Source organism: Oryza sativa, chromosome 4 (genome assembly GCF_034140825.1).
Source record: "Oryza sativa Japonica Group chromosome 4, ASM3414082v1".
Lineage (NCBI taxonomy): Eukaryota > Viridiplantae > Streptophyta > Magnoliopsida > Poales > Poaceae > Oryza > Oryza sativa.
Window position 1 is genome coordinate 8,598,049 of NC_089038.1, and position 20,302 is coordinate 8,618,350.

A 20,302-nucleotide genomic window follows, 5' to 3' on the forward strand; every position below is an offset into this window, starting at 1 on the left:
GGACTTAAGAACACAGCTATGTTCATATCAGTCCAGCTGGAACAGTTTACGACCTTGTTTAGATGGGACTAAAACTTTTAAGTCCCTATCACGTCAGATGTTTGGGCATTAATTATAAATATTAAACGTAGATTATTAATAAAACTTATTCATAATCTTGGACTAATTCGAGAGACGAATCTATTGAGCCTCATTAATCTATGATTAGCCTAAGTGATGCTACAGTAAACATTATCTAATTATAGATTAATTAGATTTAAAAAATTTGTCTCGCAAATTAGCTTTTATTTATATAATTAGTTTTGTAAGTAGTTTATATTTAATACTCTAAATTAGTGTAAATACAGAAAAGTTAAGTCCCTGGATCCAAACACCAACTACTATTTCTCCGTGAAATGAAATCCTGCTAACAATACCACTGTAATTAATCGAATTAACTAAGCATAACTAATTAATCTAATTAACTTCACTAAGCTATGAGCAGGCGGCGCGCCATTGGCGCGCCCAAGCATCTAGTAATATGAAAGGGCATCTGCCTAGAGCAGTTGGTAATCTTTCAGTAGGTCTACAACAAATACATTTTGGTAAGAATCAACTTATTGACCCAATACCAGTTGAGATTGGAAATCTTGTTGGTGTAATTTCATTAAGCTTACGTGGGAACAAGCTTTCCGGTCAGATCCCTTCTACAATAGGAAATCTTTCTCAATTGAGCGTACTTTATCTTGACAATAATACGTTAAGTGGAAAGATACCAGCAAGTTTAGGAAACTGCAAACTTGTTCAGCTTAACTTGTCTTCAAACAGCTTAGATGGATCAAATACCAATTCAAATTCTCAATGGCACATCACTTTATGTGTCCCTCGACTTGTCAAACAACTTACTTACAGGATATATTTCTTTCAACAAATTCTCTGGTGAAATTCCATCTTCACTTGGTCAATGTGTTTCTCTACTGTCTCTTGACTTGAAACATAACATGCTTAATGGAAGCATACCTCAGTTGTTAGGTCAACTAAAGTCCATTGTTCTGCTTGATCTTTCTCAAAATATGTTTGTCGGGCAAATTCCTGAGTTTCTTGTGAACTTCTCTTTTTTGAACCAACTTGATCTGTCGAACAACTACTTTGAAGGACCTATTCCAACTGGTGGCATCTTTCAGAGTAGCAGTGCAGTGATCTTAGATGGCAACACAAGACTATGCTCAAGTTCATCTTACTCTATATTTGGATTCCCAATTTGCCCAACTACAACACTTGCCAAAAGAAAGAATAATGCACACTTACTAATAATAGTGATTCCTCCTGTTACTATCGTCGTATTGTCATTCTTCTTTTTTATGGTGACACTTCTGAAGGGAAAGCAAGCGCATACGACTTCATGCTACAAAGAGACAATGAAGAAAGTATCATATGTTGACATCCTTAAGGCCACCAATTGGTTCTCCCCTGTCAACAAGATAAGCTCGAGTCATACTGGTTCGATATACATTGGAAGGTTCAGTTTGAAATAGACCTCATTGCCATCAAGCTGTTCCATCTTGATGAACTTGGCGCGTACAATAGCTTTCTTACTGAGTGTGAGGTGCTAAGAAACACCCGCCATCGCAACCTTGTTAAAGCAATCACCGTATGCTCCACGGTCGACCTAGAGAACAATGAATTCAAAGCTATAGTTTTGGAGTTCATGGCCAATGGAAGCTTGGACATGTGGGTTCATCCAAAGCTACATCAAAATAGTCCCAAGAGAGGTCTGAGCTTAGGACAGATGATAAGGATAGCTGCAGACGTGACTATATGCATAACCAGTTGACATCTCCTCTAACTCACTGTGATTTGAAGCCAAGCAATGTTCTATTGGACTATGATATGACCGCAATTGGTGATTTTGGCTCAGCAAAGTTTCTCAATGCAAGTTCTTGTAGCTCTGAATGCTTGGTTGGTGTCGGAGGAACAATCGGATATATCGCACCTGGTGAGTCTTGATTCCTATTTTATTCTTATTAGTTTCTCTTGCATTAAAATTTAACTGTTTCTTTCACAGAGTATGGAATGGGATACAAAATCTCGACCGGATGTGATGTGTACAGTTTTGGAGTGTTACTGCTTGAAATGCTCACTGGAATGAGACCGACAGATGCAATGTTCATCGACGGCATCAGCCTTCACAAGTTTGTTAGCATGGAAACCTTCACCTCTACATGCATTTTTCTCTAGTCTGAGCATCCCCCATGATATCCTTGACCGTTTGGACCTCAACTTCTACCAAACCTAGTCCCGATCCATCATTGGCTATACTCCCATGGCCTCAAGCAACTCCTGCACATGAACAACAAAGAAAGTCCATATCCGAGTACAAGTTCTCACCAATTTAACTGACATTAGCACACAATAGTATCACGTACGAATATAAATCATCTGGAAATCATATGCATTAAACAATCTAGAAACCGACTCCTACCTGGAGTCTGTCGGTCTAACTGTCGGGCAACCCGAACAGACCGCACCAACACCATTGGTTTGACCGATGGCACCCGCCCGGTCTGACCGGCCTCATAGAGCCGACAACCGAAAAAAACTATTCTCCGTATTTTCTCAAACACTTACCTTTGACAATTGTTCATCACATGATTTCACAATCTCCCCTTGATGAACACATAGGCAAAATCTTCAAAATGCAATTTGGTGTTTTTGAAAAACAAAAAAAGGGGGTAAAAAAACACAAACAGCTCAAAAATCACAAAAGTGAAAAAGAAAACTCTCCCCCTTTTGAAAAGAAAGTGTTAAACTTTGCACTAGGATCACCTAGGTTAGATCTAGTCGGGTGGTTCTATTTGGGATTGATGTTTGAACTATAGAGATTGAAAACGGGAGAGGGTTTAGATAGACCGACCGGTTGAGGTGTTGGAGGATGAAGAAGTGCCGGCCATCGTCGTCGTTGGCGCTCGGTTGTCGTGGATGCGGCGCCGGTGAGGTCGACGGCGATGACGGCTGTGGGAGTGACGGTCGTAGATGTCCCGGCGATGAGGTCTGGCGCGGCGGTGGCGCTTCCCGTCACTGGCTGCGCCCCCTCTCGATCGGATTAGGGTTTGTAGGGTGGAGTTGGCGGCGGCGGTGAATCTCGTACACTGTGTCGTGCCGGCCTCCACCCCTCTTTTATATGGCGCAGTGTGACGGGGGCCCACCAGCCATTGGGCTGGGCGCCCCCGATCAGGGCGCGGTCAAGGCCCCCTTGAGCCGTTGGGCTCAAGGGGAGAGAGATCTATCTAACATTCTCCCCCTTGATCTCACTTTTTCTTTTAGCTTTTTCTATTCCATCACAGATTTGTAAATAGAGCATGTTTCATCGTCACGGTCAATCACCGATGGATTCGACAGCCACTATACACATTTCTATTCAGAAACAGATACTTTACTTTTGGGCCCTGTAGTCCAGGATTCATAAGGCTTCCCTTAAACCCATGCCGGCTACATGTTCCTTGAACACGTTGGGTGGTAGGCCTTTCGTGAGCGGATCCGCGAGCATCCTTTCTGTTTTAATGTGCTCGAGACTGATTGTTTGATCCCGGACTTTGTCCTTCACAACATAGTACTTTATGTCAATGTGTTTGGCAACACCACTTGACTGATTGTTGTGAGCGTACATTACTGCGGGTTCGTTGTCGCAGTATAACTTTAGTGGTTTCTCAATACTGTCAACCACCTTTAAACCGGGTATGAACTTCTTTAGCCAGTTCACCTGCCCCGTTGCCTCATAGCATGCTATAAACTCGGCATACATAGTAGACCCTGCAGTGATAGTCTGTTTTGAGCTTTTCCATGAAATAGCTCCTCCTGCCAGGGTAAACACGTATCCCGATGTTGACTTTGTATTATCTTTTGCAAAGTCAGAATCTGAGTACCCCACTATCTGGAGTGATTCTGATCTTCTGTAAGACAGCATGAGGCCTTTTGTTCCTTGCAAATAACGCAAGACTTTCTTTACCAATTTCCAGTGCTCTAGGCCTGGATTACTCTGAAATCTGCCAAGTAACCCGGTAACAAATGCCAAGTCAGGTCGTGTGCACACTTGCGCGCACTGTAGGCTTCCTACAGCTGACGCATATGGCTTTGTTTTCATTTCATTGAGCTCATACTGATTTCTGGGACATTGCGATGCCCCATACTTTTCGCCTTTCATTATAGGAGCAGGTGTAGCACTGCATCTGTACATGTTGAATTTCTTCAACACCTTTTCTATATATGTCTTTTGAGAAAGTCCCAATGCATACTTTGTTCTATCTCGGTGAATCTCTATGCCCAAAACATATGAAGCCTCACCGAGGTCTTTCATGTCAAAGTTTGAGGACAAGAATTTCTTTGTTTCCTGCAGTAGACTGACATCACTACTAGCCAGTAGAATGTCATCCACATACAGAATTAGGAAAATAAATCTCCCATTCTTAAACTTTGAATAAATACAGTTGTCCTCGACATTCTCTTGAAACCCAAATTTCTTTATTGTCCCATCAAACTTCAAGTACCACTGTCTCGAAGCTTGCTTTAATCCATAAATGGATCTCTTTAGACGACATCCCATATTTTCGTTTCCTTTCATGACAAAACCTTTCGGTTGCGCCATGTATACTTTTTCCTCCAAATCTCCATTTAGAAATGCCGTTTTTACATCCATCTGATGTAATTCCAAATCATAATGTGCCACTAGTGCCATTATAATCCTGAAGGAATCTTTACAAGAGACTGGAGAAAATGTCTCATTGTAATCAATCCCTTCTCGTTGCGTGAAGCCTTTTGCCACAAGTCGCGCTTTAAACTTTTCTATATTCCCTCTGGAGTCATATTTGGTTTTGTAGACCCATTTACAGCCTACTGTTTTGGCTCCTTTAGGAATTTCTTCTAAATCCCAAACATCGTTTAGTTTCATTGATTTCATTTCATCTTTCATGGCTTCCAACCATTCAGATGAGCGAGCGCTTCTCATGGCCTCTTCATATGAGGTGGGATCATCCTCCATATGCGACTCTTCTATATTATAAACTTTATAGTCATCACGGATAGCCGATCTTCTGACTCTTTCAGACCTTCTAGGGGCCTGCACATTTGGCACATCCTGTACCTGAGGCTCTTGATGAGTCTCCTGTACTGGCACATTATCTATTTGAGGCTGTTGTAGCTCCTCCTCTGGTGTGGCAACCATTTCTGTTGAATCCTGTATAACAGGTTCCTCACTCTCATTCATTGTTGCCACAGGAGGGGTAACAACAGGTGCTGGTACCTCAATGACAGGCATTGCAGGCACAACATCAGCAGGTAGAGAGAAGAAAGGTTCCTGAGTCGACGGAGCGGGTACAGACACCCGCCTCTCCTCAAGATCAATTTCTCGAACTACCGAGCTCCCCCTAATCATTTCATCTTCCAAGAAGACGGCGTGTCTCGTTTCTACAAACTTTGTATAACTGTTTGGACAGTAGAAACGATAGCCTTTTGATCTTTCAGGATAGCCAATAAAATGGCAGCTGACTGTTTTGGGGTCCAACTTCCCAATATTTGGGTTAAATACTTTGGCCTCTGTAGGACTCCCCCACACACGGAGGTGAGTTAGCGAGGGTACTCTTCCTGTCCATAGCTCATACGGTGTTTTGGGCACCGATTTGCTTGGAACTCTGTTGAGAATATGAATGGCGGTTTTTAATGCCTCCATCCATAAACCGAGTGGTAGTGTGGAGTAGCTCATCATGCTGCGCACCATATCCATAAGGGTACGGTTGCGCCTTTCAGCTACCCCATTCTGTTGAGGTTCGCCCGGTGTTGAATACTGGGCTACTATTCCATTCTCTAGCAAGAACCTTGCAAAAGGTCCAGGGACTTGCCCATAAGGCGTATGTCGACCATAGTACTCCCCCCCACGGTCAGATCTTACTACTTTAATCTTTATATCATGCTGATTTTCAACTTCAGCTTTGAATATCTTAAATTTATCCAGTGCTTCTGATCGCTCTTTAATTGGATAAATATAACCATAGCGGGAGTAATCATCTGTGAATGTTATGAACGAGTCATAGCCATCCACACTTTTCACAGGAAATGGACCACAAATATCTGTATGAATGATCTCTAAAATTCCTGCGCTTCGTTTTGCACCCTTTTTGATGCTCTTTACAAATTTTCCTTTAATGCATTCTATGCATTGTTCTAAGTCTGAGAACTCCAATGGAGGAAGAATTTCATTCTTAACTAGTCTCTCAATTCTCCCCCTCGAAATATGGCCCAAACGACAGTGCCATAATTTCGATGAGACATCGGGAGTTCGCTTTCTTTTCTTGTTTTCTTTTGTCAACGAGGACACAACATTCACATTCTCAGAAAGAGATAACAAATAAAGCTCGTCTCGCAACACAGCAAGACCAATACATGCATTATTATGCCATAGTTCACATTTGCCACTTCCAAAGCGGCAATCATATCCATCAAAATCCAACTTTGATACACTTATTAAGTTTCTTTGCAAAGAAGGAACATAAAAGACATCTCGAAGTAAAAGTATGAAGCCATTCGCGAGCTCTAGAGGAAGATCTCCAACAGCTTCAACTTTTTCTTCAACTCCATTGGCAACTCTAATGGTGCTTTCTCTTCTTTGCGTAGTCCTCGTCGAACGGAATGCCTTTAAACAATTACAAGCATGAATAGTTGCTCCAGAATCAATCCACCATGTGGATCTAGAGTAACCAACATAATGAGATTCATTTACAAATGTAATAATGTTCTCACCTTTCATTGCCATGATCATTTTCAAAAAGTCAGAACAATCTTTCTTGTAGTGTCCTGTCTTCTTGCAGTGGAGACATTGATCTTTCTCAACAGCGAACTGTTGTTGCTGAGGCAGATGCTGAGACTGTTTACCTTTTGAGGTGGGAGACTTGTGGTTCTTTTTCTTATCTTTAACATAGTTTATTGAACCACCATTTGATTCTTTGATTCTCTCCTCCTCTTGCACACAATTAGCAATGAGCTTCTCAAAGTTCCATTTCTCTGGACTTATGTTGTAGTTGACAATAAAATTGTCAAACTGCTTTGGCAATGAGGCCATAACCAGATGGACCAGAAAGTCATCTGTTATGCCCAAATCCATTGGCTTCAACTTGGAAGCCATGTTGCTCATTCTAAGTATGTGGTCTCTAACACCACCTCCATGGTACCTTTCTGTCACAAGCTGCTTGATCAGCTGTGTAGCATAAGTCTTTGAAGAGCCAGTAAACTGACTCTTTATTCTTTCAAGGTACTCTGAGACAGCGTCACACTCTGGGATCGAGCCCAATATGGTAGGCTCAATCGTATTCTTTACCACAGCCAAACATTTCTTGTTGGCTAAGGACCATTTCTTTTGTTCAATGTCATACGACATGACGAGAGGAGCATTGTCCCTCTGTCTCTTTTGCCAGTCAGCATCTGACTCATTTTCACCTCTGACAAGTTCAGCAGGTTCTATAGGACATGGGGTAGTCAACACCCAGTCCACCTCTCCTAAGATAAAAGCAAGGTCGAGTTTTCTTTTCCATTCTGCGTAGTTATCTCCTTTTAGGGTCGGAATATCTTTAATGCAACCCATCAAGGAGTAGCCACCTGAAATAATCATGTGCGGTGAGAACAAAATTAACATTAAAATATTATGCATTAAGCCTACATCACCGTTGGGCAGAATTAGACATAACACATATAACCATAACTATAATATTGCAATTAACAACGTTGGTCAGAAAATTACAACATCATAGCACATAATTAATGTTCCTAAAATTAAATTCTCCCGTTGGTTCGAATTTTAATTTTAGAAACACTAATTTTCATCAATTTCATCTATTTGCAGCGGAAAACTATATAAAATCATATGAAGAGTAGCAAAATCTCTGTAATTCTCTCTCTGTGAAAATTCTCCCGTTGGTTCAAATTTAAACAGAGGTAAAACATGCAAAAATCTATTCAAAATTCTATTGAAATTTGCATGAAAAATTGACAAAATAAAATGGAAAAATTGCTACTGTTCTCTTTTATTCATTTTCGGCCCCCCCGAGGGACCTCATACGGACTTTTTCCGGTCGGCCCGCGGCCTTTTTGGCGCGCGCGGGCGCTCCCCCCTCCCACCAGGCCGCAACCTGGGCCTGGGCCGGGAAAGTCGCCGCGCGCGCTCTCCCTCTTGGGCCGTTTTTGGCCCGACCGCCGCCAGCCGTCCGATCTTCTAGGGCTTCGATCGGACGGCCGGGAGGGGAGATCGGGAGATCAAAACCCGACCCCCAGCCGCCGGAAACCCTAGTTCCTCTTCTCTCGTGGGCGCACGGCCGCGCCGAGCGGCGTCGCCGACGCCGGCGGCCCTCGCGCCGCCGCGCCATGACCGGCGCGCCTTTCTTTTCTCTTCTTCTCCGCTCCCCCCACCGTCTCTAACCCCCACCGTGTGAGAGAGAGAGATGGCGGCGGCCGAAAAGACGGAGATGGCGGCGCCGCCGCGGGCTCCCTCGCCGGTGCGCGCGTGCACCAGCGGGTGCGCGCACGGCCGTCGAGTGGCTCCTCGGTGGTGCCCTTTGCCCTCCCCCCTTTTGCCGGCGACGGCCGGCGACAAGGTAGGGTTAGGGTTTCGATCTTTTGATCCGTGTGGATCTTGTGCTTTTCTTTCTTTGGATTTCTTTTCCCGAACCGATCTAATCACTAGGGTTGCTCTGATACCATTGTCAAACTTTGCACTAGGATCACCTAGGTTAGATCTAGTCGGGTGGTTCTATTTGGGATTGATGTTTGAACTATAGAGATTGAAAACGGGAGAGGGTTTAGATAGACCGACCGGTTGAGGTGTTGGAGGATGAAGAAGTGCCGGCCATCGTCGTCGTTGGCGCTCGGTTGTCGTGGATGCGGCGCCGGTGAGGTCGACGGCGATGACGGCTGCGGGAGTGACGGTCGTAGATGTCCCGGCGATGAGGTCTGGCACGGCGGTGGCGCTTCCCGTCACTGGCTGCGCCCCCTCTCGATCGGATTAGGGTTTGTAGGGTGGAGTTGGCGGCGGCGGTGAATCTCGTACACTGTGCCGTGCCGGCCTCCACCCCTCTTTTATATGGCGCAGTGTGACGGGGGCCCACCAGCCATTGGGCTGGGCGCCCCCGATCAGGGCGCGGTCAAGGCCCCCTTGAGCCGTTGGGCTCAAGGGGAGAGAGAGATCTATCTAACAGAAAGAATTATCCCCCAAGATTGCTTAATGGATATGACTTCTAGATGATTTCTATTTGTATGTGATACTATTGTGTGCTGATGTGAATCAAGTTGGTGCGAACTTGTACTCAAATATTGAGTTTCTTTGTTGTTCATGTGCAGGTACTCCTTGAGGACATGGGAGTATAGCTGGTGATGGATCGGGACTAGGCTTGGGAGAGTTGAGGTCTAGACAGACAAGGATATCATGGGGGATGCTCAGACTAGAGAATAATGCATATGCACGTGGATGTGAAGGTTCCCATATGTTATACACGTGGTGTTGTGTGCGTATGGAAAGAGAAGTCAAATTTAGTTTGGAGTTTGTAAAGTTTCTTTCTTGTACGGGAAGGTTTCCTAGGGGATTAAGACATCTTGTATGAGTTGGATTCTTGGCTAGGAACAACCATGTTATGGGTATAAATAGATGAGGGATTGAGGGTAGAGGTAAATTGCATATATCGACTTTTTGGGAGTGAAAAGTTAGGGTTTGCTTCGAGGTTTCAATTCTAGTTAGTGTGTTGATGCAATAAAGTTGATATACTTTCAAGAGTTTCGTCGATAAGTGTTTTTCTAGATCCTGACGGTTTGACCGGAGTTCATTGTGCGGTCTAACCGGCGGGCGGTCACACCAGAGGCAGGGAGCCGGTTCAACCGGCGACGAGGTGGCGGTCGGACTGGCAGCGTACGGCGGTCAGATTGGCGGTGGCACTGCAGTCAGACCGGAGTTGATTTGACGGTTAGACTGGGCTACGCTGACGACTTCATCAAGTTTGAGGGTAATTTATATTTCCGCTAAAAGTTTTTGGTTTTTGGTATTCCTATCCTTCACCCATCTTCTGGTAGGTTTCTTTGATCTTGTTCAATTATTCATGTTTGCTTTCCGTTTGTTTGATATAACTTTAGCTAAGCACTAGTAGTCATAGCCTAATTAATCCCTTATGAAAGCATAACTCTCCCACTACTCAGTGGTACCTATGAGCTTTCTGGGTGCATAGCACAATCAAGATCAAGAACCCCATATCTTTTGGTATAGTTTTTTTTTTACCTGCATAAATTTTTAAGCAAGTTGGATTGGAGATAGTGTATCAGCAATTAATCATGGCAAATGATTGGAGACCAGGACCACTTTTCTAATAGGTCATGTGGAGGTCATGTGGAGGTAGAACGTGGAAATAAACCCAAGTTAGCTTTGTTATTTAGCTCATAATTTGCCAAATACTTTATTTATTTCAGCACAATTGGATTGCCATTTTAGTTTGTTAAATTTAATTGATAGTGTATCAGGAATTTTATTTTATTAGTCACGTCATTACATAAACATCCTACGAGATATGCCATCCGCTAATTGTTGGTCAAAGTTTATAAAGCTTGACATTTTTAAATCAAAATGTGCCTTATAAAGATCTAAGGAGGGAGTAATGTTTACATTTATATAAAAAAAACTAAAGAGAGTTTTTATAAACGCAAGCCAACCAGTGAATAATGTAGTATCCAGTAGAACCTTTTTAAATCAAACAATGTAATGGTATTGTTCAATTGGAATAACAGTTTTAAAAAATTGGGATCTGTACAGCGGAATTAACCATTTAACGCCCATCTTCTGCTGTTTTACTCATGTGGTTCAGAGATCTTGATCTCATGCTATCTCTCGTGTCTTCGTCTGTCCCGTACTCCCTCCTTGTGAAATATATAGGCTCCTTTGGAGCAGGAAGCACGGCAGTTTCGTTCTCCAGCATGAACACAATGGATGACATCAGTGGCCTAGCACTTGGTTGATCTTGAATGCAAAGGAGTCCTAAATGTATACATCGTAGAACTTCATGAAGTGGACAGCTCTCCACAATGGATGAGTCTACGAAATCCCTTGCATTTCCATCTTTCCATAAACTCCATGCCTGAAGAAACAAATCAAGTTATGATATCTCAACTCATTACATTTAGTTTGACTTGCAGAAATTTGAGCGTTGTGCTATACTTACATAGGCTATAAGGTTTGAACAGTCCACTTTGAGATGGGCTGAACTGATCTTTAAGCCACTCACAACTTCCAACAGTATGACACCAAAACTATAGGTGTCAGACTTGACGGAAAAATAGCCATCCAAAGCATATTCAGGAGACATGTAACCACTGTTTAAATAATTCAGGAAACAATATGCAGTTTGAATTAGGGTAAATAGTTTGCACGTTGAACATTAGCTAATATATGAAGTATGAACTGCTTACTATGTGCCGACAACCCTGGTGGTATTAGCTTGTTGCTCATTTCCACCAAAGATCCTTGCCATGCCGAAATCTGATATTTTAGGACTCATTTCTGTGTCCAACAAAATGTTGCTTGTCTTTAGATCTCTATGGATTATTGTTAATCTTGAATCCTGGTGAAGATAAAGAAGACCTCTTGCTACTCCTTTAATTATCTTGAACCTTGTCGGCCAGTCAAGCGTGTTTTTTCTGTTAGCATCTTCCAAGATCAATGTGGAATGAAATTTATTGTCAGACATCATCAATATCCCTTCAGTTTATTGTCAGAGATCATAAGTCAGAAATAACGTACCAAAAAGGAAGGCATCCAAGCTTCTGTTTGGTAAGTATTCGTAGATGAGTAACTTTTCGTCTTCATGAATGCAGCAACCAAGAAGCCTAACCAAGTTTCTGTGTTGTAATTTAGCAATCAGAACCACTTCATTTCTGAACTCCTCAACACCTTGCCCTGAACCCTTGCTAAGCCTCTTGACAGCAACTTCTATGCCACCCTCCAAAACTCCCTAAATATATATTGCACCATTCTTTGATTAAACAAGAGATAAGCTATAACATATCATATATCTTTAACTAAAAAATCAAGCTAAGACTTATCATTATTACCTTGTAAACTTTTCCAAAACCTCCTTTTCCAAGCAAGTTGTAATCGGAGAAATTGTTTGTTGCAGTGAGGACAGAATCCAAGTCAACAGAAGAAAGTTCTACATTTTCGCTCCCAACTTCGTTTGAATCATTCATGTGTTGAAATGGATATTTGCTCTGAACTTTCTTGCTTGGTTGATTGCCTGAAAGGAACGCTTCTGTATCATCATTATTGTTTCATACAAGTGAAATATCTCATCAAAGAGCAAAGTAATGTTTTTTACACTCTACCTCTTGATTTGCGTACAAGACATATGCCTCCAAGTATCAGCAGAAGACCAGCCGCAACCGGCAGTACAATCTTCAGAACAGTACTTTTCGTCTTGTTATTAGCTGCAGAAATCATTAATCACATTACATATCAAGCGAATTAATCATATTATTATACAGTCCAGAATAAAGAAAATATCCAAGAAATCATTTCTACTACCAGTAGAGAACACCATAAAGGTTATCGAAATACATGCCTCGTGAGCCAGGAATCCGGAGGTAGAGGTTCTCGCCGCCGGCACCATCGCTGAACTTGCCCGTGTCGACGAGCTCCCCCATCCAAACCAAGCACCTGGACCGGTCCTCCGTCGCATCGGCATTATTCAGGATTGCATAAGCATAAGCCGTGCAGGAGCAGTTGCGGCTGCACTCTGCGGTGCACTGATCGAAGCTTCTGTTCCTCACGTACAAGAACTTGTCCGGTGTCCTCATGCTCGGCATGGTCAAGAAGCCATCGCCGCCGCCGCCGCCGACGCATCCCACCTCCTCCTCCTTCCTCCGGCAACCTCTCGAGACGTCGTGGCTGCTGTCGACGGGGACGAAGCCGTCGAGGCACTTGCACGTCGGAGTCGCCGTGGCGCCGATGCCGTCGCAGTAGCCGAAGGGCCCGCACGAGGCGTACTTGTCACAGCCGGTGGGGAACCGGGAGAAGACGGTCCACGACGACGTGTTGCCGTCCCAGCTCTGGAAGGTGAGCTCGCCGGTGTAGTCCAGCGTCATGCGCATCGGCGGCGAGCCGTCGGCGACGGTCAGCTTGAAGGAGTAGCCGTCGGCCATGTCGCCGTCGATCGTCTGATACAGCTTGAAGCTGGTGTTGGTCTGGATCACGCCGAAGATGGACGCGCCGGTCCACGCCGCTCGTCGCCAGTACGGCCTCGTCCCGTTCCAGACGACGATCTGGAGGTCCGAGCTGGAGTCGCCGCCCATGGTGAAGTCGCCGGCGGACGGGTCGTTGGGCCCCCTCCACGCGACGATGCGGTCTAAGCTGTTGGCCATGTAGCTCAGCGAGAAACTCACGTTGGGCACGATGGTGTCCGTCGGGTGATCGAAGCTCCGCCATACCTCAGACCCGTTCGGCAGCCGCACGACGAAGTTGCCGGAGTCGAGCAGCACAGCCGTCGCTCCAGCACCACCACCGGCGGCGGCGACGTTGTTCGAATTCGCCGTCGTCCAGACGGCGCCGCCGCCGCCGCCACCATTGGAGTCGGACAGCACGAGGTCGGAATCGTTGGTCAAGACCAGCTTCACGGAGGAGCTCTTCTTGATCGGGGTGTTGCGGTTGGCGACCCACACGTAGGTGTGCACGGGGATCTGGTTGTACCATACGCCGACGTACAAGTCCGAGGTTGAGTTCGTCAGGGAGAAGAAGCCGAGAGCGAAGACGCCGCCACTGGAGATGAGCTCGTCGCCGGGGGAGAGCGGCCTTGCAGGTGTAAGCTTGTCATCAGCTCTGCATGACGAACAAACAAGAAGCAGGAACACAAACACTGCAAGGTAAGCCGCCATGGCCGTTATAGAGGAATTCGATTCGTGTCACCATATACATGTCAATTTGTGGCGATCGCAGCGAGAAGATAGCAAAAATGTGGATTAGGATGTTCCACGGATTGCACAAATGGGTCAGGTTCAATTCAACAGCTAGCAATGATCGGTAGCAATCAGTTGGAATTTTCTTGGCACTCCCAGTTGAAATGTGGCACGATTCGTCACAGTTTCACATCGGACAATGTTGACACATCTGCGTGCTGAAAAAGCGCCCGATTTCAGCAGGTTACATGGAATGCCTTCAAAGCTCGGGTAAAATTTGTGTCGTGGTTACTCTACGAAATTTTTTTGCAAATATACTTATTTTTTTTAATAATTTACGTTTATATACATACATCGGAAAATTTTGCAAAAATATACCTGTCCCGCGGGATAGAAACGCAGGATCGCGATGGTACCGCGGATCCAAAATATGGGACAGACGGTCCCGCGGAACGGTCGCGCAGGATCGTCGCGGTCCCGCACCGCCAAAACGTGGGACCACGATGGTCCCGCGTGAACCGCGCTGCCCAGCGATTTTTGAGACTGTTTGGCACTGTTCACACGACGATCCTACGCGGCGGTTGTGCGAAACCGGCATATGAACAGTACAAAACAGTGTACTAACAGTGGTTGAACAGTGCCGATGCAGTAAAAAAATCGATGCCACCGCGGTTCCGCGGATTGAAGCCGTGGGACCGCGATGGTCCCTGCGCAACCGTCCCACGGGACCGATGGTCCCGCGTTTTGGATCTGTGGACCATCGCGGTCCCGCGTTTCCGTTCCGCGGGACGGGTATATTTGTTCATGCATAGCAGAGCTGATGTTCACGCATAGAATATCTTCAGAGCAGATAATTCGTAGATAGTTCAAATACATATACGGATACGGATATGGTATCGGGGTTTCCGACGGATACGAATATCTGGTGATGATTGCTATTCGGATATCCGTTGAAGCCATGAGACATACCCAATTTTTTTATAGAGTTTTGCTTCGATCAGCAAAATGTACCTCGAGGTACCGGTACCTCATGGTACCAAATCGTTTCCGATTGTTGGATTTAGCTGGGCAAGATGAATATTGTTAGATCCAACAATCAAAAACGATTTAGTACGGTGAGGAGGAGGTGTACCTCGAGGTATGAGGAGGAGGTGTACCTCGAGGTATTTTTTTATTGAACCGGAGCAAATCTCTTCTTTATAACTCTACGACTTTTAATCTATCTATTTAGATTTTAATAGCAACTCATCTCTTAATACTAGTCCACACTATTAATATTATTTAAATTTTGAAATATTTTTATAAGTTATAGTACATTTTACATAAAACGAGCTAATTATATATGATGATATTTGTTTTTATTAGAAGTTGAGGTGATTTTCGTGTTCCAAGAAAAAAATATTTCAGTATTTGTCTCCGACCATATTCAATCCTTATTTGTATTCTTGATAATTCATATTTATTTTTGAATCTGAGCTATTCGTATTTGTTTTCATATCCAGTAAAAGAAATATGAAAACAAATATGGTATAAGCATTATCCGTCTGTATCCGCTCCGTTTTCACCCCTACCAACGACCGAGCTAGGTGACGCAATCAGCGACCGTGCAAGCTCCCCTATGTGAGAACATACTCCTTGAGCTGCTCCTCGTGCTTCCTTATCTTGTTCCTTGTGCTGCTCTATTCACTAGCAGGGAGACCGAGGACACTAGATCTGGCATCCCTCTGATGGATCTAGTTGAGGGCGCACAGAATGAAGATGAGGAGGACGTGATCCTCAACCAAGGCCGTACACACGGAGGAGGACCTGGCCGACTGATCTAGCTCGACGAGGCATTGAGGCAACCACAACAATGAAACTCGGCCTTCAAATGTAATCCTGACCTCTCTCACACAATTTTCCTCTTCTCTCTCGCAGGTCTGGATGGTCCCTGGAGGCAGCGAGATGCTAAGATCGAGAGTGAGCTCAACGTACGCTGATGAGCAATGGCAGGTGAGCTTAGTTTCTTCATTTGTTGCTCCTCTACCCTCCCTTTTCTTCCTCTTTTTTGCTGGATTTGTTAGATATATGTTGTATGTAAATTTATGAATTTGTATGTGTGAAGTTGTGATCTGTTCGTTTTGCCCTTTGGTCCAAAAAATGTGATATGTTTTCTTTTACGCAAAAATGTGGAGAGACTCTACCTTATAGCCATTGTATTAATGGTGGGTTAAATATACAACGAAATTAAAGAAAGAAAGAAAGAAGGGGAAATACAGCAAAAGAGAAAAACAGAATTCACAATGAAAGAAAAGGAGGAAGAAAGAAAGTAAAAAAACTGGAAAAATACAATGTTGCAGCACAAAAATGTGTGATATGTTGATTTGCTGTTGATGGATTAGGAAGAATCACCAACTGATTCGAGGAAGTTGATATTTAACAGTGTAGAGATTTACTCTTTAAGAGAAAATTGCACTTTGAGCCACCTTTCTTTACCATTGTGTCAATTTGGACCGGGGATAGAACAATCTTTTCACTTTGGACCACCTAAATTTACATGTTTGTTTCACTTTGGGCCTCTTCTTCCACATCCAGCTCCCTCTCTCTTATCTTTGTTTCTTCTCTCTTTCTTGCCTGCAAAGGGCTAGAGGAACCATCATGAGCAGGCCAACAAGTGATCACCGGCGATGTGCTCGTGCCAAAGCTCTGTCGGCGTCACCTCCGCGCGCTTGGAAAGGAGATTGTCCTCCTTAGCTGTTGGGAGGTCAAGCTCCAGCTCAAGGTAGAGTATGGCAAACAAGTATGGCAAACAATGGGACTCAAAATAGTGAGGCATTAGTAGAGCTTGAGAATGAGTGTGACATGTAATTCAGGGAGGGCAGAGAGAAAATCGATGGAGTTGAAGGTGGAAGAAGTACCCTAAAATGAAACAACATGTAAATATAGGTGGTTCAAAGTGAAAAGGTTACTCTACCCCTGGTCCAAGTTGAAACAATAGTAAAGAAAGATGGCCCAATGTGCAATTTACTCTTTAATTTTTAAGTACCACTATACGTACAACCCAGTTGTATAACTCATGTATAATTAGAGATATGCAACTATAAATCAATTAAAAGAGAGCATGTTCATATTCATTGCAGCCATTTAAAACCGTTGATCAAATTCAGTCAGTACATGAGTTGGACAGTTGGGTCATATCTATACCAATTTCCTTAATTTCTCACTGAGCCATAACGGGGTAACATCTAGAAATCTGCTCCTTTCCAGACACACTTAACAAAGAAAACATTTTCCATCATCTACTCTAACAAGAATTGGTGCAAAATGTTCGCGGGTCTAGTCGAGGTCGATAGGGGATATATCACAGTACCATTTTTCCTTTTGACCTAAGGTACCAATAACTAAGGTCCCAACGCAAAACCACTGTAAGGAAGTAAGAAACACACATTCCGTTCAACATGGCAGGAAAATTCACACACATCAAGTCAAAAATATATGAAATATCCACCTAATCGAGCTTTCAAGGCAGGCCTGATGGCGGTGCCTAGTGCCTAACCCCCTTCCTGTAATCTGCTTTGAGAGTCTGGTTCTCTAAGCGGTTGTTTTTCCGTTTGATTGCTAATTGTAACATTTGGCACTCTTTATTCCTTCTAATATATCCAGCAGAGCTCCTGCCATCAAATGTTTCAAACAAAAAAAAAAGAAATATCCACAATTCTACAAAGCAAATATTTTTCCAGTTGTAGGATCATGAGAGCTCAAAGGATGCCTCACTAATCGCAAAAATTTTGGCACTGACGTCTCTCATTCCTGGTCGATCTTTCGGTGATTCCATGGAGCACAAGAGGCCAACTTCAACCAATGGTAGCACATAGGTCTGCATCAATAATGCTAGACATGCATGGTGCTTCTCTCTGGGCATATGCGGATCTAAAACCTCCTAGAGATTGTTTGGAAACATCATGCTAACAAGAGATTTGCTCCGGTTCAGCAAAAAGTACCTCGAGGTATCAGTACCTCACGATACCAAATCGTTTCCGATCGTTGGGTCTAGCTGGGCAGGATGGGCATTGTTAAATCCAACAATCGGAAAAGATTTGGTACCATGAGGTACTGGTACCTCGAGGTACCTTTTGTTGGACCAGAGCAAATCTCTTACATATGGCATACACGTGGTGTTGTGTGCGTATGGAAAGAGGAATCAAATTTGGATTGGAGTCCAAGTTTGGAATGATTAGAGTTTGTAAAGTTTCTTTCTTGTACGGGAAGGTTTCCAAGGAGATTAGGACTTTTTGTATGAGTTGGATTCGTGGCTAGGAGCAGCCATGTTATGGGTATAAATAGATAAGGGGTTGAGGTTAAAAGTTGATTGTATCGTAGGATCGTAAAGGGCCTTTCTCACTCCAAAAGCTAGCCAATGAGATGAAAGGCTCCCCTACTTATATATTACTTGCCCTTCCACAATCAATATGGGACTATTCAACAATCTCTCCCTTCACACATTGGTGTACCTCAACCGTTCACCGCCCATTCACCAAATCCCCACGGTCCCTCGGGTATACAGGTCCCGCAAGCACCCACGGGCCATCAGGCCTTCACATACTTTATCCCTCGGGCCAGAGATGTTGAACTAGCCAGGCTCTGATACCAAATGCAAGATCGTAAAGGGTCTTTCCCACCCCAAAAGCTACCCAATGAAGTGAGGGGCTCCTCTACTTATATATTAGGTCCTTTGCCATTCCACAACCAATATGGGACTATTCAACATATATATCTTGCAAGTCTCTTCCTTGAACTATTGCGGTTGACCAAATTACTCCCTGATCTCAAAAATTAGACATTTTACAACCTCAACTATTCAAACCGGATAAATAAACCCCCTAACTCAATCCAGAGTGATTTTTGTACTACGTGGCATACGCGTGGAAGTCAAGTTTGTCACAGTTACGGATAAGGCATACATCTTATCCTATGACTTATGGAATATATGGGTATGGTATATCTTCATGTATACTGGTTGTTTCCATATGCATTAAGGGAATTTATTAGGTTTTATGGAAAATATCTCTATGAGTCGAGAGATTAACAAAGTCGTACTCGGAGGGGATAGGGTTCTTTCTATATCATATGGGATCCGATATCTCCGAGCCTTACTTGGAGGCCAAGATGATTCACAGTATAAAAGGGATACCCCAGGAGGGGTTCAGGGCATCGAATCTCATCGACAACACACCCACCATAGTTTACGAAGCCGGAGCACGCGAAGTCAAGTCGCCGGGAGATCTTGTCAAATCCATCGACTACGATCTCGTTGGCATCGTCGAATTCGTCTACTCTTGCTGTACTCTGTGATCCTCGTATCAACGTACCAGAATACACAACTTATTCGGTCTACGAGTATCCCTCGTTGATAAAGTCAGCAATCTTTTAAAATAATCGGTGGGGGCCAGCTATCAGATCTATACCTTCCCACCTCAATCTATCTCCTGTCTTACACAATCCGCACCCCTCACTATCTTCTCTCCAGGACTCCTCCCCTCATTGAAGCACGCGCTGGCAGCCCATCCGAGCTTCCTCCTCCTCAGCACAGCAAGTACGTCACAGTGCCGCCGTATTCCCTTTGCATGCACTCGCACCGGCGGCATCTTACATGCTGCCTCCTTGTGTTGGAGGTCGGAGGCTGCCTCCTTGAGCTCGAGCTCAATCTCCTTGCTTCGGAGGCCGAGGAGGAGATGTGCGCCGACGCCTCCTCGAGCACGAGCTCTGTAGTTGCCCTGCATCAAAGGTCGTCGAGGTCAGGGAGGACGGGAGAAGTGGCGAAGGTTGCAACGAGGCGCGATGGCCGCCAGCCTCGATGGAAGGGGCAATGGCGAGGTCGGGGAGGATGGAGAGAAGTGGTAGAGATTGGGGAAGAGGGTGAGAAGTCACTAGATCCACTTGGCCAGCCAACTTATTCTTTTCCCCTCTTCTTATTTCTTTGTCCTCTCTTTCCTTCTAGAGTGATAGACAACGGTGGTGGTCCAGGCTGAGAACGCAGTGGAGGCACCATTGGTGACCTTGAGGAGTGCGGTGGATGATGGAGGAAGATGGTTGGCGGTGCTGTTGGCCACCACGCTGGGGCGGCGGGGGGCATAGCGACGATGCACCTGCTTGCATCGCTCGAGTAGAACAGGCTCACCGACACCATCCCTGTCGAGTTGTTGCGGTATCATGAGGTGGGGTGGTCGAACCCGATGAGGTCGCGCCTCCCATTCCCCATGGGCAGCTCCTTGCAAGTAGCGGCAAGTGTCACTTAGGATTTGACCACCGCTGATAAGTCCAGGTCCTTCGCCACCGTTGCCTTGGCCATTTCCTGGCTTGCTCCTGCAGTGTTCAAGAGGTCAGG

The 20,302-nt window shown here is 44.6% G+C and overlaps 2 protein-coding genes and 1 long non-coding RNA gene across 4 annotated transcripts; 2 read left to right on the plus strand and 1 right to left on the minus strand.

Annotated features, from left to right (window-relative positions):
- Positions 1-1,663: 1,663 nt before the first annotated feature.
- On the plus strand, positions 1,664-2,315 carry LOC136356032 (putative receptor-like protein kinase At3g47110). The gene is made up of 2 exons (XM_066309414.1): positions 1,664-1,975; positions 2,045-2,315. The coding sequence occupies exons 1-2, from the start codon at positions 1,798-1,800 to the stop codon at positions 2,215-2,217; spliced, it is 351 nt and encodes a 116-aa protein (XP_066165511.1). The 5' UTR covers positions 1,664-1,797; the 3' UTR covers positions 2,218-2,315.
- Positions 2,316-10,710: 8,395 nt separating this feature from the next.
- Positions 10,711-14,208, minus strand: LOC4335214 (G-type lectin S-receptor-like serine/threonine-protein kinase At1g11330). Of its 2 annotated transcripts, none has more exons than XR_010740688.1 (7): positions 12,609-14,208; positions 12,373-12,474; positions 12,103-12,284; positions 11,792-12,023; positions 11,461-11,698; positions 11,214-11,364; positions 10,711-11,129 (listed from the first exon to the last, which is right to left on the minus strand). XR_010740688.1 is itself a non-coding variant. In XM_066309419.1 (7 exons), exons 1-7 carry the CDS (start codon positions 13,915-13,917, stop codon positions 10,821-10,823), a joined length of 2,502 nt encoding a protein of 833 aa, XP_066165516.1. In that variant the 5' UTR covers positions 13,918-14,208; the 3' UTR covers positions 10,711-10,820. The 2 variants fall into 2 exon arrangements, 1 of the variants encoding a protein (XP_066165516.1); XM_066309419.1 differs by having other exon boundaries at positions 11,792-12,002.
- Positions 14,209-15,467: 1,259 nt separating this feature from the next.
- LOC136356005 (uncharacterized) lies at positions 15,468-16,062 on the plus strand. The gene is made up of 2 exons (XR_010740634.1): positions 15,468-15,778; positions 15,856-16,062. It is a non-coding gene; the product is annotated as an uncharacterized lncRNA (long non-coding RNA).
- The last annotated feature ends 4,240 nt before the right edge of the window (positions 16,063-20,302 follow it).